Below are 18998 nucleotides of genomic sequence, written 5' to 3'. Positions count from 1 at the left end.
ACTCGCCTGATCTAACTGTCGAAGTCATGAATACCATAAGGACCACTTCTTCTGCTATTTACTTCCCTAAAATAAGGAAAAATCGGGAAGCGTGTGTGTGAGCATGTATGCGCCTGTGTGTGCGTGCATGTGTGTGCATATGTGCTCATACACCCATGCATGTACATGTGAGTCTGAGTACTTATGGGTGTGTGTGTTTGTGTGTGCACTTACATATGTATTCTTACACCCATTAACTTAAATGTGGTTGAGGTTGAATTGGTGTGTGGGTTTTTCTGTGTGTCTGTACATGCATTTGTTCTCATAGACACATGAACATCAATGTTACCGAGTCTTTATAACGATGTGTGTGTGTGTGTGTGTGTGTGTGTGTGTGTGTGTGTGTGTGTGTGTGTGTGTGTGTGCGCGCACATATGTGTGCCTGAAAATGGCTGTTAACTGGCTGTACATGATATCGAATCTGAGTGTTTATAGATGTGTGTGTGTGTGTGTGTGTGTGTCTGTGTGTGTGTGTGTGTGTGTGTGTGTGTGTGTGTGTCTGTGTGTGTGTGTGTGTGTGTGTGTATATGTGTGTGTGTGTAAATGTACTCGTTGATCCATGCATGTATATGTATGTGATACAATGTGAATTTGTGTTGCTTTATGGGTGTGCGTGCGTGCGTGCGTGTGTGTGTGTGTTTGTGTGTGTGTGCGCCACGCAAATGTACTGTACTCATGTAATGTGTTTGTATGTGTGTGCAAATGTACTCATTCACCCATACCTGTAAGTAATAATTGAGTCTGTGTGTGTGTGTGTGTGTGTGTGTGTGTGTGTGTGTGTGTGTGTGTGTGTGTGTGTGTGTGTGTGTGTGTGTGTGGTTTATTTTGAATTAAGCATATAGAAACAATTCTTTCCATTTGTTAATCCTCAGCGGTTTGTTGCTTATTGGGGGAATCATGTGTTTGGTGTGTGATCATTAGAGTCACTCAGTCATGAGTGTATAAAGCTGTGACCCTTTCAAGTGCACATCTGGCTTTCCCAAGCTGAGATCTCACATCATCCAAACCTATTCGTTCATTGTTTCCAAATACGAACAAATAACCACAGGGCATAAAGAAGTCCTTTTTTCTAACATAAGAGTTTGATCGAATAAATGATATACAAAATGTGACACTGGTGCCAGAAAGAGACGTTTTTGGCATTTCTATATGCCATGTGCACTGGGTGGACCGACCCAAGGCAAGGTCACTCGGCTGGAGAACAAGAAAACCTCCTCATGTCTTAACAACAGGCGGATCTCTCTAGGCAAGGTCCGCTAATGTCCGCCTCGAGGCGAGATTTCATTTTTTTTTCCTTTACATTTTCCCTGTTCCGTGTCTCTCGGAGCCGCCCCAGATCTACTCAATCGTGCCTAGTGAGAGGACGCGCCCGCGCTTTCTGCTCGCTGGCTCTGCCGCCATGTCAGCTTCTATCTGTCACAGGTCCTTTCCTCTCGGCCGACCGCATTGCGAGATTTTAATAATGTGCCCTCGCCCTTGCAAGTCGTACATTAAAGGCCGAGCGAGGGGAAAAATGTACGGGTAGGAGTGGATATTTTTGTTGGATTGCGTGAGGGTGTGGGATAACGGGTGTGTGTTTTTCACAGACTGAGCGAAGAGGATTATAATAAGGGTGCAAACACAGGGCTTGTAAGGACAAACCCGATCCTGACGTTTAGATTATGACGTGCCTTACAACGCTTTTCGATTGCAGGATGGATATACAGTAAGGTATAAGCTGTGATATGTCGGAGTTACATCAACATTTACACACGGAAATACAGCTGCTGTAGCCGATTTATTAAACGTTCAGATTATGCAAATCGCTCCTCTGTCATAGTGTTCCCAACAGGTGACATAGACAGGGTTCAACATTAGTGTCTAGACTACATAGACGTAAAGCGGTGGTAGCTTAGTGGTTAAGGCATTGGACTTTGGATCAGACGGTTGTGAATTAAAATTTTAGCCACACCAAGCTGCCATTTTTGGGCCCCTGAGGCCCTTTTTTCCCCATAGTTGTACTAATAATATAATTGTAAATCGCTCTAGATAAGGGAGTCTGCCAAATGTCGCATGGGATATGATGTAACAAAAACGAAAAGATGACTAAAATTCTTTTTTTCAATGATTATAGAAATGTCCTCTGTTGCTTTTTTTAAATAACAAATAAAAAAAACAATTTCCCGATCATTATGACTTTATAATGTTATGCCTGGTGGAGTGAATGATTATCTCTTCATCATGGCACCTGTTATTGGGTGGAATATATCAGGCAGCAAGTGAACATTTTGTCCTCAAAGTTGACGTGTTGGAAGCAGGAAAAATGGGCAAGCGTAAGGAATTTAGCGAGGTCCAAATTGTGACGTCTAGAGGACTGGGTCAGAGCATCTCCAATACTGCAGCTCTTGTGGGATGTTCCCGGTCTGCACTGGTCAGTGTCTATCAAAAATGTTCGAAGTAGAAAAGGTGGTGAACCGGCGACAGGGTCGTGGGCAGCCTAGGCACATTGATTCACGTGGGGAGCGAAGGCTGGACCGTGTGGTCCGATCCAACAGACGAGCTCCTGTTAATGCTCGATGGATCGGGACTATTTTGGCAGCAAAAGTGAGCCAACATGATATTAGGCAGGTGGTCATAATGTTATACCTGATCAGTGTATGTAGCTGGATGGATGGTCAGTACCCACTGTAGCCTTAGATTCCAGGGTGCGATATTTTGCTCTTGTAGTTAATCTATCTTAAGATTCACTATGTCAGTAAATAAATAGGCAGACAAGCAAGTAAATCAGTAGATTTTTTTTATCTTCCTTAAAGGCATGAAACTACTGAAATATGACCCTATTTGGTCCTGAAGGGCAACTCCAACAGCGGCCCTGGAGTTAATTTGGGTGGAATGACAGGAACCTCTTTTTCGCTCGAACTTCATCGAACTCTTGCGTAATTATCGAACCCATCTTCGCTAACTCACAGCTTTTGCGATTTTTCAAGGTAGCCGTGATTCGGAGTTCGCATTGCAGTGTCTCTTCTGAACGGTAAAAGGAGGTGTGGAGAGGAGCAGGATGGCCGTCGGCGCTGCTCGGTGTTATTCCCAGTCGATGTGCGGCTTGTGTAGCCCTAGCCAAGACGAGCTGTCCCTGTGTTTACGGCTTTCAAAAAAACACACACACACTCGACACATCTAAAGAACTCGGTGCTCCGTCTCAGAGCTGCCCTAAAGGCTGGTGCTGAACACATCGCCCGCAGTCAGAGAGCCAGCCAACCCCTCTGGATCCGGCATAAAGGAAGACAAAGCGAGTGAGTGGGACTTGAAAGAGAAAAGCCAAGAGAAAGGTCTCTATCAGCCACCTCGAGTGAGGCGAGCACACAAACCGCACAGGAATCCCGCTCTTTCTTTCCACATCTCTCTTTCTCTCCTCTTTTCTCTCTGTATCTTTTTTTTTCTTCCATCTCGTTCTCTCCATCTCTTGAAAGGCCTCGCAAACCCGATCCGCACACATCCGAACCTTTCACACTTCAAACATCAGCAGCGCCACAGCGATCGCTGTTCCGCACGCCCACACACTCGGCTCTGTTATTATTAGAGCGAGGCTCTCGCTGTTTCATGGTGGACTCCACATCTCTCAGCTCGAGCTGCGATGCTGACAGATTGAGAGACTGACTCCTACACACGCTTATGGGTTGATAAAGAGACGAAGATATTTGCAGATGTCGGGTTTCACTCTTTGTATCCAGTCAGAAGACAGGCTGTTCACTTTGAGCGCATTAGCTTTTGAAGTTGTTTGTATGTTTATTTGTTTTTTTAAGGTTTTTTGTGCCAGGTGTGCACGTTTTTTGTTGTGTTGTGCATCAGCCGTGTTTCGCAGCCGAGCACCAGACATGGTCTGTTATATAAAAGAAGAGTGTGGGCAATGTTTCTGCCTCCATCCCTTTGGGGAAAAGATATATATATATATTTTTTCTTTCTATAATCAATCAGTTATGGTCCTACAAACTTTGTCTCCTCATAATTCAGTATAATTGACTTCATCATGGGTTTAACAATTGGCTTTGTCACGAAGCAGAAGATTTATAATACCACTCTTTTCAAAAAACCTAGTGACATTTTCCCATCTTTGGCTGTGCAGTTTCAGTGCCTCAGTGCCCAATATAGCCTCAGATTCCAGTTCCCGAATGACGGGAGTGGAATCTGGTGTGATCATCTTCTGTTGTAGTCAATACACCTCAAGATTCCACATGTCAAGATGCTTTTCAGCTCGCCATGATTGTTGAGTGATTTTTTGAGTAACACTTCCTGAGCTTCCTGAAGATTCAACGAGTCAAGGTGCTTTTTAGCTCACCACGATTGTAAAGAGTGATTATTTGAGAAACATTTCCTGAGCTTCCTGAAGATCAGTGCTTTTTTTTTCTGACTACGATTGTAAAAAGTGAATGAGTAACCCTTCGGCTTCCTGGCAGTTCAGTCCAGTCTTTGACCCCTCTCATCACTGTAATGCGCCTCATCTTCCTCATCACTGAGAATACACAAGGAAGTAATGCTGAGTGGCTTAAAATAGAACCCTTTCTGTTCTTTATAATGGTGTATAGTTGAATTATAAATAAAGTGGTATTGAAAAGATAATGACTATGAGCATGTTGTGAATATGTCCAAACCTATTCCAAATCTTTCACCCTCTTCTCCAACTCCTACACGTTTCGCCGATCTGATGTTATGTATCCGAGCAGGCCTGTGTCCTTATGAGGACGTCAGTAAAGCAACGCAACACATCTCCATGGAGATCTGAGCTCTATTGTCGGCGTTACACGGCCCTTTGTTATTACTCCCCCCCCCCCCCCCCCTCCACCCCACTTTGTCCAGCTTAGTCTCTTTTCTCATCTCTTCAATTCATCGCTTTCTGACATGATTATGAAGGCCAGCGGAGTTATGATAGACAAGCATTCAGCAAGCAAGAGGCCTATACTTTGACAGTTGAATAACGCGAGGCAGTGAGCGACGTTCCCGATAATTTCCCATTTCCGCTTTTTATTTCATGAATAGCGTGTCTGTGCAGTAAGCACTTTATAGGGTTGATAGACACGAGTGACATTTTGCATGCGTGTAATTGCTCTCCATCTGCTTTAGGTTGTTTCACTGATGGCTGGATGTTTTATCTGCAAAACACATTCTTGATCTAAGCCCTAATGACAGCACTCGCGACGCCGCGCCAAGGTATTAGCGACACTTAAAGGTGAAGAGCTCATTCTTCATATGTGGGAGGGTGATGCATTTTCATTTGCAAATCTTAATCCTACCTCATTTGTTCTTCCCTAGAAAAAAAAATCTCGTAATTCTTCTTTTTTCTTTTCTGGGTTTCACGCACGTTACCAAAAAGGTCGTGAGACACGCAAACGAGAAGTGAAGAGACCGCTTGAGTCAGTGTATTCCTCCTTCCTTTTGATTTTCTTAATCAGTCAAATCGAATCGCACTTTGCACGAACCCTGGTGTCATCCTGTGTCAGTTAATGATAAAGTCTCGCACTGTGGAGGAAGTAGGAGTTGCTCGGGTCATATCTGATCCAAGAATTTTTCTCGGCTTTTCTCACTGCTGGTCTCTTTCTCGTTCCGTACATTTTTAACCTTTTACTTCACTTGAACTGAAACGGAAATTATATTGATTTAGCAATGTCTTTTATTAGGCCATATTTTATTCAAGTGTGTCCAGTAAATACGCTTAAATAAACGATATAAATGTATAGAATGGTGATTCTATAATCCCCCCCCACACACACACACACAAACAATTAGGATTACAGTTTTTATGTCTTTATTAAGGGGGTTGCTCAACCATTCATGCATCGGAGATTTTTTTAGCACAATGCCTCAAGAACGAGTGGTTAAACGGTTGTAGGACTTGTCTGGAATTAACATTGTACTCAGCAGATGACTTGATTAGATTTTGGAATTGATCCAAACATGATGAAGGTCAAATGTCTGGAATAGTTTCTTTTCCATGGCTTCCTTCCTGTTTGGAATGGTTTGAGTGTATTAAAGATATAGAAATGAGAAACAAGGATTACACTTGTTCGCTTTGATGTTTACTTGATGCTTGATGAATGCTTTATGTTCGTCTGTGTTTATGTTTAAACGTGGGAAAAGATTGGGAAACAAATTCCTGTCCGCGTTTACGTTATAACAGTCGTAAACAGAATCGTCTCTCTCTCTCTCTCTTTATGTTGAAAAAAATGGCAATTACAGATGAAAAGCAATGTCGTCTGTCCTCAGCTACGTCGACACCGAGCCGTATACATTCGAAAACGGCGCTTCGCGTCCACACTTTTATTTTTCAAAGTTGCTCAATCAACAAACATCTGTAAACGGTTCAACTCCCTGTAGTGCACGTGCGCAAACCAAACCGCAAGACGCTCCGACCTCCGTCATTTCCGAATGCCGTTTTTTCACTTTCTGGCTTTTTGAAACATTGCAGCAATGAGAAAAAATATGCGTCGTCGTTTTCGAAAGCCTCCGTTTTCACAGTTCACGAAAAAAAAAGGTATTCAAAGGTTTTCAAAGGTATCCACTTTGGAGAGCGTTTTTATTTGTTTATTTATTTATTGATTGATTTTTTTAAAGCTACGTTATCGTTGACTGACAACGCTGTCTCCGTGAGGACGGGAGGCCTTGGCGGAAATAAAAGTACATGTTTTCAAACAAAAACGTATAAGTGCGGTCAAGGCCTTAAAGAGCTACAGCTTTACCTCTGAAACTGGAGACTCCTTTTTTTGATCTATCATAAACAAACCTCCTAAGAAAAATTTCATATGTAAAACTAGACAATTAGAACCAATAAGATGTACTGAACACAATGCTATAAACATTATTGTAAGCCCGGACCGTTGTAAAAAATGAATCTTCAATTCTGACCAATCAGAATCAAGCATTCAACAATACTTTTGGAATTAGTTATAGCATGAATTAACCCAACACATCTGATGTTACTATTTTCTTTTTCTTTCCTTATTTGTATTTGTATTTATACATTGTGTTGTTTATATGTATTCTTTTATATAGTTGCATTTATTTTTTCCTTGCTGCTGTAACAGAAAAAAATTCCCCACTGGGAAAGTGGGGAAACTGGCCGAAGAAATGTATATCTTATCTTATCTTAATGAGCTCATTTCTTTTTCGAAAGCAAGTCAAACGTTGTTTTTAGCAGTAAAGACAACACGACATAAGAATACAGGAACCACTACAATAAATCCTGCCCTGCTTTAGTTCAATTGTGCTCTTGCACTGCTTGTGCTATAACACTTATAATCACACTGTATTAGCAAAGGTGGTGTTAAAGCCTAGTCATCCAACCCTGCCATTGCACTTAACTCCTACCTTAATCTACCACACCTGCCAAGAAGGCTCGATTACGTTTGAACACTTTAATTTGGTACAATGGGTGTGTTTGATCAGGGTGGGAGCTGAAATATACCGGAGGGCAAAACTGGGTTGGGCAGAATAAAGGAACTGTTTTTAAAAGCTGTAAGATCTACAGGAAACTTTGGAGCCGTGTTGTGCAGGTTTAAAATCTCAACATGATGTTCCCGCAAATGTCACAGTCAATCAATAGCCTATGGGCGAATGCTAAACATACAGCGTCCTTGAGCTCTAACGGCGCACACACGAGGGACACGGCGAGGCGGGGGGCAAGTGTCGTCTGCCATCTCACGTCAAAGCATCTGGCACAGAACTTTTTAACAGCACAGGACATCCCTACAGCTTTATTCATCTCACTGGCGCACCGTAGCTCCTCATAAATCTGCAAGAGAGTTCAGGAATATTGTATAAAGAGTGAGGAGTGAGTAGGACGAATTTCTTAGAACACTCTCTGGAAGACAGGATGTGCAGTTTGTGGGATGGTACATGGAGGTTAACCAAAGGACTTTCTCCGAGAGAAAGCGTTTGACTTCACCGCTCAGCCTCCACGCAGTCAGAAATAGCATCAAAACCTGGTTTCATGCTCCATTCAAGGCATTCTCTTTGCCAAAGGGTGCAAGCAAGGAATACAGTTTGGTTGGGACTCCAGTCCGTCATTGAGCACCATGCGTACTCTCATTCACACATTGCTAATTCATAAACACTTTTGGGGAAGTCGGAGGAAACCAGAAAGCAAGTTGAAACCCAGCGGAAACAGGGACTCCACATAAGACTGTAATGAGTTTAGAATGAAACAGGAACCCTGGAACTCTGAAGCGCTTTCATTATGCTTATCAACACCATGAGGAAGTGACATCAATCCTCAATTCTGTATCTATAAATTATGCTATGAAAATGAAGCGACAATGTCTTACTATGAAATCCAAACCCCATATCGAGTCATGCCACTTTTATTGTCATTTTAACCATATACAGTTAGTCCAGTACACAATATCCGAATCAGAATCAGGTTTATTAGCTAAGCGTGTTGACACACACAAGGAACTCTCAAAAGTACAGACATTCATAACACTATACGTTTAGCTTGGTGACAGATCTTCATCTTTGGTTAGAGGGCAAAGTACGCAGGAGCCAAATCTGCCGAGTAGTGTGGGGGTGGAAGTAGGATCATGTTGTTTCCATGATAGCAGACGTGGTAGCACACGTGGTCAGATGTCTTTTGGCAAACTGACTTATGAAGGTCGGTGCTCCCTGTGACTGTGCGTGCAGCCTTGCGCTGCCATCTGTTGGCGTGTTACAAAACTAGTCTCAACTTTTCAAAAAGCCATAGTAAGACATAGAGCCAGAAAACAGAAGTAGTGCATGTTCCTTATTGCGATATCGGCACTTGAAGTATCATTTCCTGATACTGATAACATGCCGACATCCCCTCCCTATATCTCTTGCCAGGTTATGAAACATCACGGGTATATGACGACAATTCGTATCCTGTGTTCGATCACATATTCAGGAAACAATGACAAATTTGGTTCCACCAAGCCATTTTTTTTCCAGTATTAGATTGGTCTGTAATTGATCTGTAATCTAAGCATACCAGAACTGCTTTAAGTTAGTATCTACGTATATAACATTTCTTATAAACTGTGGGCGACTGGTCAAATCGTCTGCAATATGTCTAATTTTACTAGTGCTTCACCTTGTAAAGTAGACTAATTGAATAAACCATGTCCCTCACTATTGTCTTCAACAGCGCTCTTGGAGGACCCTCAGCCCTGCATATTCCAGCCTTTCCAAGTGGAGGCTGCCTCATTGACTATGTGCCTCAAGTGTGCCAGTTACTGACAAATAAGGTAAAAAAAAAAAGATTTATCTGTAATTAATGTGTGGGTTCATCAAGGGTGAGAATTTGAACGTAAGCCAAGTGCGGTTTGTATTATTATCATAATTGTGTGCATAAAGTATTCCTGAAAACTTGGCTGTGTGTATCTATTGGCCCTAATAAGGTCATCCAAAATCTTCAACGGTTTTTTTTTTCTTGTGATAAAAAGAACATATGGCTTGTTCAGTATTAACTTTGAGTTCCTTCAATCTGTGCCACATTGAGATTTTTACACTTTGGTAGACTCAATTCCCTCAAAATGCTTTAAACATAAAAATACGTTAAACATTAAAAAAATAAAATCAATCCTGTGTGCATGTCGAAACACATACAGTATGTGGTCTACACTGGATGCCCCCCGGTTCAGGCCCGGAAGGTGATCAGAGCTGACAGGTGGAGATGGAGTGGAGAAGCTGTGTTGTGTCAGTGGCCGTAGGGAAGACCTCCGTACTCCCTGCTCTTCCCTTCACCTGAAGAGGAGCGCACATACTCGCATGACAGCATGCATAATCAGGCCTTTCCCTTGTTCCAGCGAGTGTTTGCCAAAGCCACAGGCTCCACTCACCTTAACTAGGGTCGGGGGGGAACAAGTCCAGAAGGAGCTGGTTCAAATGTGACAAGGCTGAATAATTACCAAGGCTCAAACTATGGGCTCTTGACAGGACCGTTGTTTTGCGTCTCCGAATCCCGACGGCGCTGCAGGAAAATCCACGGCAGTCCATACGAAAAAGTAATTGGGCTTATTCTTGGACGTGAATAACGGATTTGTTTGAATCCTATTATCTTTTGGTATCGATTGATAGAATGCTTGCTGATAATTGCGGTAAGCAATAAGTGCTCTTATCTAAGCGTGCTCAGCTGCACTGTTGTTGTTAATGTGTAAATGGTGCGGTGACCCGCTGTATGTCTTTTAGATTAGATTAAAATTTGTCACTTTATTGCAACAAAATGCAGTTAGCATATAACCAGAAGTGCATTGGTACTGTAGCAGTGTAGAATATTTACATATGTACAGGTTGGTAACGCTATGATATATGATAATAATAATAGGTGAATGGATAATATGAAATATAAATAAACAGCACACGAAAGGCGATTATATATAATTTTCCAACTGTATTCAAATTGTAATTAAAATTGTTGAAAAATAAATACGAATTTTTAAATGTTCTTGTAAATTTTACATTTTCTAACTTCTACATTGCAAATATTTTGGTAGGAATTAACAGGAACAATTGTAGTTTCTTTTTTTTATTTTGTTTGCTTTTGATGTCCAAACTATACAAAAACAAGAACTTGCTTATGGATATTTGTGTTTATCAGCCACAAGGTACTGGTGTAGGTGAGGAGGCCTGGGGGTACTGTCAGCGTTCACATTCTTCTCAAAGGTGTTCAGTAGGGATGTGATCAGAGCTTTATAGCAGGCCGTTCAAGATCTTGCTCTCCAAAGCATGAAAACCAGATCTTCATGGAGCTCACTTTGTGCACAGGGGCATCGCCATGCTGGAACAGGTTTTGGGTTTTCAAGTTCAAGTGAACGCAAAATTTTATTAAAACGCATCTAAAGACCTCCTGTACAATTAAGTGCCTCCAGATTTGTGGGAACAGTTTAGAAAAAGAACCACACATAGAAGGAAAGATCAGGTGTCCCAATACTTTTGGCAATATAGTGTAAACATACAAACTGGTTCATAATATTGTTAGGGAACATTTAAATTTGACCCAACTGGAACAAATGGAATGAAAGTAAGATCGAATGGAAGAAGGGGATATTTCTCCTGCGTGTGTGTGTATGTGTGTGTTTTTCTTTTTCTTTCTTTCCTTTTCTTTTTTTTTGACTTGACTTTGCTTCACAGAGATCTGAAAATTACAAAGCGCTCCTTTAAACCAGTCAGCGGCATCTAATATGAAACTGCTGACAGCTGAATTTAGTCTTTTATCACTGCAGTGAAGTGCAAGTGCTTACTGCCCTCACAAAATATGCGTTTTATACACACACACACACACACACACACACACACACACACACACACACACACACAGGAAGTGAGCTTATGCAATATAGCATGTCTAAAGAGCAGATATTTTAGTGATGACTCACCTATCCACCCGCATTCACCTGCCAATTTTAGGGCTGGGCCTGACCCCTGGCAAGGGCGTGGAGTGCAGTGATCCACAGTTCCTGCTCTGATTAACTCTTTAGCTGAACTAAAAGTCAGCCGAGAGAGCGAAAGAGCACAGTGTGTTTGTGTTTGTGTGTGTGTGTGTGTGTGGCACATTAGCGCTCTCCGAAATAGACGCTTTACAGACACAATTAGGACCAGCTGAGTCATGACGTGCAGCACATGCAGGCCTCAAAAAGTGCAAAAGGTGTCATCTCTCCGGTCTCGCAAAGTACTCGAATGTGCTAATGTGGAAAAAGTGCTAATGTGTTCCAAGCGCTAATGGTGTGTCATAATAAGCGCAGGCGAGTTACGGTCACGGCGCGTTAGCGAGCCGCGTGCCCTCGATTCTGCATGCTGCAGTCTGTGTCAGTCTGGGTATTAGAGAGCAAACTCGTTAGCCAAAACCGACTGTGTTTTAATGACTTCGGTCCAAGTGTCTATCACCAGCACCACGCGTATAAGAGATGCAGTCAGCTTCCTAAGAAACCTAAAGATAACTATGTGGCAAGGCCCGTTTTGTTCTGTCATCACAGAATTAATCAGCCGTGTAAAGTTATACACGTTAGTCACATACAGTGAATTTACAGTCTGATCAATTCTGTATTCATGTTTTAATTAGGATTCATATCATCTTAGTCATACGCGATATGGCCAAAAGTATTGGAACACCTGGTATTTTTTTTATTATTATTATTTGCCGTATGTGGTTCTTCCCCAAACTGTTACCACAATGTTAGAGGCACACAGTTGTATAGGATGTCGTTAGCAATACATTTTCCCTTTACTTGAACTAGAAGACCCGAACCTGTTCCAGCATAACGATGCCCTAGTATACAAAGTTAGCTCCATAAAGATATGTTCACATGGGTTGGAGTGCAAGATCTTGATTGTAGAATCCCAACCCTACTACATAAACAACTTTGGTATAAATTAGAGCCTCATCATCTCACCTACATCAGTACTACATCAGCAAATTGGTATCTGATCAGGAATAAAAATTTAAAAAAGGGGGCGTGGCATTAAATCAAACACACAAAGACTAAATCTAAAATGTCTAAAAAGTATTTGCTTATGGAGGTGCAGATAAGTAAAGGACACGACTGCATAGCAACAGCAGTTACAAATTATTGTTTACTTTTTTTTTGTTAATTTGTATAATGGACTTATTTATTATGGTAAAATGTATAGTCTGTTGAAATCTGCAAAGCCGCTTTGGAACGTGTCTATTGTTTAAAGTGCCATTTGAATTGGATTGAATTGAATTGATTTGAGTTCAATTGAATTATTTGCTACGATGCACCGATTCTGAATTTGAACTGGAGAATAAACGCATTGCTCAGTCCAGTCGTCTATAAACATTTCGTTTCAGTCTTTTTTTGTTGTTGTTTTTTGGGCTACCAATGACCAGACATGGATATTGTAACAAACAATCAACAAAAAAAAATTATAAATCAATCAAAAAAGCCTGTCAATTATTTACCAATACATGTATATAATAGCTGTACTACTACTAGACATCTATATTTTCTATCTTTACATTTATTGTATATGTTTTCGGTTAATGTGCATGTTTATTACAGCGTGTACATAACTATACACTACATTGTCTTTGATGATGCAAGTTTGTATGTTCTCTGTTTGTTGTTGCACTTCAGGACAAGGAACTAATGAAAAGCATTCAATTGAATCTATGTGACAAAACATGAACCTCGAACATCAATTGACCACAATAGAGGATCTGCTGCTGCATTTATTACATGCATTTAAATATCAATGCTTTAAAAAAAAAAAAAAAAAGGGAAATCTTTTTTTAAGTGCTTCGCTAAATGCTTTGCCGGGTCCGTATCCGGATCGCGGTCTGCCAGTTGATAACTCTGGATTTTAGACAGATGAGTAAGCAGATACCGGGTCACGCATTTATATATAAAGCTAAATAAAGCCTCCGTCGGTTTCTTCTGATTTGTTTATGATTATTTATTTTTTTTGCATACATAACCGTTATGTATGCTTTTTTTTTAATCATTGCGATGTGCAGATACAGAGTTGCATCGGTTATTTGTGTGTGGCTCAGGAAAACACCAGCACCTTGTCAGTTGGGTGTCATTCACACGAGCCGTAAAACCTGTTCGTTAGGCAGCCGTGCTCTACTGCACATTATAATGGGACACGCTCAGTGTGTACTTGTCATCCATGTCCAGCTTCATTCATTATATGTATTTATTTATAATGCCCTCTTTCTCACTTTTTCTTTTTTTTTTTTTTTTTATTAAACTCAGGTACAGTATGTAATCCAGGGCTATCACAGGAGGAGGGAATACATCGCTGCATTTCTTAGTCATTTTGGAATGTGAGTTTTTTTTTTCCCTGTGTGTCATTTGATGCTTCGCAGACTTGATGAATGAATGTTATTTTGCTGCTGGAAGCGGTATTTAGCTTGTTTCTTGTGCAGGGGGGTCGTCGAGTACGATGCTGTAGGCTTCACCAAGCTCACACTTCTACTCATGTGGAAAGACTTCTGCTTCCTGGTGCACGGTGAGCCCGAGACGTACTACATACACATCTGAGAAGAATACATATACAGGCAATTGTATAGATCATGTATACTGGATCTCAAAGCAGCAGAATGGCTTAATCCAAATTCAGAATGATTTGTGTGCTGGTTAAGTGGGTTTCCCAGTGCATGACTAATAAAAACACAATAGAAGGATTTCTCTGTGATGGTAACAGAAGGTTCCCATACAACCCTGGTGTTAACCATAAACACTAGCAAAAGTAGAAACAAAACAGGAGCTTCAATTACAGATTGCTTTTAGGAGCAATACATGACTTTAGGATTTTCCTCTCCCTTGTTGTTAGCCATAGATTTTGTTGTTGTTGTTGTTGTTGTTTGTTTCCCCTGCTATTTTAGTATACGTTTCTGGTCAGAACTTTCAGGTTGTGATCATTCAATAATATTGTCTGATAACATTATATGATATTATTTAACTATGAAATCAATCATTTTAGAATTTCAATGCTTCATATACGGTTCAGTAGAAAATCCCAGATTCCCCCCCCCCCCCCCCCACACACACACACACACACACACACACACACCAAAATGGTGCTTTTCCGACTCCAGTGATGATTCTGTGATTTGTTATTTAAGTAAAATAAGAAATAAAAGATTTCACTTTTCAGATAAAAGGTAAAAAAAAAAAAAAAAGGTCGGTTATTATATAAAAGTTCACACAGAAAGTCACACCGTTACTGATCACGATGTGGATCTAATATGACAAATACACTTTCTCCCCATGCTCTCTATTTGCTGCAGTGGACCTGCCGCTGTATTTCCCACGAGACCAGCCCACTCTGACCTTTCAGTCTGTGTACCACTTCAGCAGCAGCGGGCAGCTCTACTCGCAAGTGCAGAAGTCATACCCGTATAGTCCACGCTGGGACGGCAACGAGATGGCCAAGAGGGCGAAGTAAGTCTGTAAGGCTACCTTATGGGATTTAGTTTTACATTTCCAAAAGCAATATTTATGCATTTTTCAGTGATAGTTTCCTGCCGACAAACTCTAAATAGTTCTTCATATCAGGTCAAGAGCATTAATCTCAGGGGGAAAAATTCATATGAGAAGAATCTGAAATGCAGACCTCCTGCTAATTGACTCATCTCTCCTAACTTACTCTGCGTCTTTTCACATCAGGAATTTGTGTTAAACCACAGTCACGGATTTGGGGGGGGCAAAAACGGATTACTCTCACCTTTGGCCTGTGTGTGTAGCCACACCTTAGCGCGATAAATGCTGACGATAACGCATTCCTAATGTTTGTCTTCTGGTTTCCATGATAGAAAGTTTATATCTTATCATACTTTTTTTTTTTTTATTATTCGCTTATTCGCTCACAAGTCCTCGAAAGACCTGTAACAAGCCATTTTTAGGTTTCTTTTACATGAATTCATTCATTTGAAAAATATAAATGCTGTTTTAAATAAATGCACAATTAGTCATCAGATTATTTTATTATACATGAACTCATCATCCAAACAAATAGTAATCCACTGTTACTCACTGTTACTTATTTGTTGAACAGGTGCAGAACTTGTGTTGCATAAGCAGTAAAACACAGGGTGCTGCTGTGGGGTGGTTTCATGCTTTCAAACGTGAACTGCATTTAATGTTACCACCCTGATGTTGAATATTTTTATATAACTTTTTGAAAAGTACTTTCTTTCATGACACTGGAGACTCCTTTCAAAAATGAAAAAAAAGAAGGAAAAAGATTATCTTCTTAGATCATTTTGATAAGCTTTAGATTGTCATCATGTGACTTATAAACATTTAACATATAAACCTGTGATTTTGCTCCCAGAACCGACGTCAGAGAAAATTCTCATTAAAAAAATAAAAAATAAAATAAAAAATTCAACACCATGCAAATTTGAGAATTTATTAATTGTGTATTTATGTTTTTCCAAATCAGACTATATTTTGTTGTTGACTATAATAGCAAAATGGTTGTTTTAAGCAAAGCCAAATGCGTTTATAATTTTATTATTATTATTATTTTATTAAGAAAATGCAAACATTTATGGATTTTTGTTATATGTATTTTATGTCTATATGTTCTTGTATTCAAGTGTACTTGAATTTCCTTTCTCTTTCTCTCCCACTCTCTCTGTGTGTGTGTGTGTGTGTGTGTGTGTGTGTGTGTGTGTGTGTGTGTGTGTGTGTGTGTGTGTGTGTGTGTGTGTGTGTGTGTTTGCACGCATGTACACACACCCCCGTCTTGCCCTCGCTTCCTCTAGGGCGTACTTCAAGAGCTTCATCCCCCAGTTTCAGGAGGGAGCGTTTGCCAACGGAAAGCTGTAAACGTAGAGAAACAGCGAGGTGGGAATCGGTCCTGAAGAGAAACTCGAGACGAAATATCAGAGCCGAAGAGACGGCCTTGAAAATCGGATAACACAACAAACCGCCTGTCCTTCGTGTCCGCGAATCTTTACCCAGAAACACATTCAAACAAGATGCCACCATGTAACAGCCTGTGAAAAAATATTTACTCTTCTGCACTGAAGAACGTCTAAACGGAACTGTTTAACTGTTTAACTCTTTAAAAAAGTGTCAACAATGTCCCGTGTGTCCCAATAATGTCTTGTTTTTATCAGTTTTTCCACTTTTTATTTTTCTCCCGCGTTTTCTTGTGACGTGAGAAAGAAAGCCAGAATAAATTGTTTGTTTCTTTCTTGATTTCAGCTTTTATTCTTTGATTTAAAACCAATAAGAACTCATTCGTATTTAGGATCACTGCAATGCTGTGAATTCTTTGTGAAGCTGTGAAGCTTTACCCAAATTAATACCTTTTTTGATGTCATGGCCTGAGCCTGCGCCAGGTTGAAACAGCGCCGTGTTCCTGAATCCCAAATTACAGCAGCAATTATCTCTCTAATGAGGCGCTGAGTGCTTTACCTACCAACTCATCGAGCCGCCGTCATGTCCGATTGCGGTCTGCACAAAAGAGCCAATATCAGCAGTGTGAATAAAACCATGGTTCTCGCAGTCCAGCACGGCTTTCATGGCATCCTCGACCTGTTTCCCTTTCACAGTGGAACGGGTAATGGTGAGTAATTAGGGTTGAGGTACTCGGCTCTGTTGCTCCTGCAGGATCTGGAGGTTTGTCGATTGTTGTAATGTTTAGCACCAAATATCTCGGTGAAAATATCTGTCTAGAGAAAAACTCCAGTATCTGTGAAATGATAACCAACAGCCAGCCAATCAATGTAGTCGATTCACATGTCAATTGTGTTACCCATCAATTCAAACAGCTCATTCTCTGTATCTGTTTTCAACAGTACTCGAGTGTTTGACTGGTGTTAAACGTAGGCTCAAAGATGCGCTAGTCCTCAACACTGAGACACAGGTTAGTGAAAAGCCAAAAACAGTTAATTTGTGAGGTTTTATTCCCTAAAATACAAATTAAATTGTACTCACTTAACAATGCATTGGCCGAAATCAAATCAACAGACACTTTTCCTCTTTCATCACCACCTCTTCTGCAGAATAAATGAGCTATGACAGATAAAGCTGGCTTGCAAAATGTAGTGGGTAACGGTGATTGTCAGTTGAATTATAGTGGAGTAACATCTATTGAATCATAAATGTAGTTGAGTAGAGAGAAAAAAGTTGCTTATATCTTAAATCTCTTCAAAACTAGAAACATTCGATTAAACATTATGAGCAGTGAAGTAAATAACACTGATTATGTTTTCATCATGGCACCTCTTAGTGGGTGGGATATATTAGGCAGCAAGTGAACATTTTGTCCTCAAAGTTGGCGTGTCAAAAGCAGGAAAAATGGGCTAGCGTAAGAATTTGGGCGAGTTCGACAAGAACCAAATTGTGACGTCTAGACAACTGATAGACCCATGCATGTGAGAAGCAAAGGCTGGTCTGTGTGGTCCGATCCACCAGACGAGCTTCTGTAGCTCAAATTGCTGAAGAAGTTAACGCTGTTAATGTTTTGGCAGCAAAAATCTTTAGAACTGTTTTATTCTTGTAGAAATCATGTTGAATCCAGAGACACTGGATGGTCCATTGCAGGGCTTCATACACAATCATTTACACACTCATTCTCACCTTCATGTTTCTCTAAGGGTTGAGGAAACTGGTAAAATTGGAAGAAACCCAAATATTAACACAAGCCCCACCCAGGGAGTGCCCTGAGCTCAGAATCAAACCTAGAGCTGTGAGGTGTCAATCCTATTCCCAAATCACGCCCTGAATCATTAATGTCCACTCTGATTGCTCTTGGTGTTCCCAGGACTGCATTGGAATCCACCATGATCCTGACCAGGACAAAATACTTACTGGAGATGAATAAATGAAAACTAGCATTAGTGTCTATAAACAAAAAATTAAATGTCAGAATAGGCACAATATCTCATCTTTATACATGCTGAGGTATTAAATACCACATTTATATGTGGCCATATGGCCAAGGACATCATTAAACAGACAGAATCCGGTGCAGCTGTGCCAGCACTAGTATTCCTTTCTTTTTATTTAGCCACATGTCTGCCAAGACTACTTTCATCTTTTTATTTTCTTTGTGCCTGGTAGAACATAGAGAAACATTATAAACACAAAGATTTCACATATAACAGTCTAATCAGAAATACAAATAAATGAATCAAATTTAGCTTTGTACTCTATTAAGAATCAGAGCAGAACACGACCACAACATTTTTACTCTTACTAATGCACTGTATAGATGTTTTTGTGAGGGTGTGTGTGTGTGTGTGAAATTTGTGAACTGAGGGCATTTGTGTTTCGTTATAATAAGGCATTATTTGCACACATTGTCGCTGCTTGTGCTCTTGTTTGACAGTTCCAGAGGTTTCGACAGCGGTAATACTGATAAATGCTCCGGTGACGTGTGAACACGAGTGAAGGAATGTGCAGAGGTGTAAAGAGTACCTAAAAATCATACTTGAGTAAAAGTATAGATACCTTACTGCAAAGCTTACTTTATTAGGTTAAAAGTCATTCATT

General features: G+C 40.5%; 1 protein-coding gene across 1 annotated transcript in view; it reads left to right on the top strand.

The window, feature by feature from the left end:
• Positions 1-16697, top strand: part of babam2 (BRISC and BRCA1 A complex member 2) — a 100216-nt gene extending 83519 nt beyond the window's left edge. The window contains exons 8-12 of the mRNA XM_083544817.1: positions 9170-9269; positions 13740-13810; positions 13913-13995; positions 14777-14930; positions 16259-16697. Coding sequence (XP_083400943.1) covers positions 9170-9269; positions 13740-13810; positions 13913-13995; positions 14777-14930; positions 16259-16322 — 472 coding nt within the window. The 3' untranslated portion in view covers positions 16323-16697. The remainder of the gene's footprint in view (positions 1-9169; positions 9270-13739; positions 13811-13912; positions 13996-14776; positions 14931-16258) is intronic.
• The last annotated feature ends 2301 nt before the right edge of the window (positions 16698-18998 follow it).

Source organism: Silurus aristotelis, assembly GCF_946808225.1.
Source record: "Silurus aristotelis genome assembly, chromosome: 6".
Taxonomy (NCBI): domain Eukaryota; kingdom Metazoa; phylum Chordata; class Actinopteri; order Siluriformes; family Siluridae; genus Silurus; species Silurus aristotelis.
Note: the sequence above shows the minus strand (reverse complement) of the source record. Positions and strands in the feature narration are given on the sequence as shown.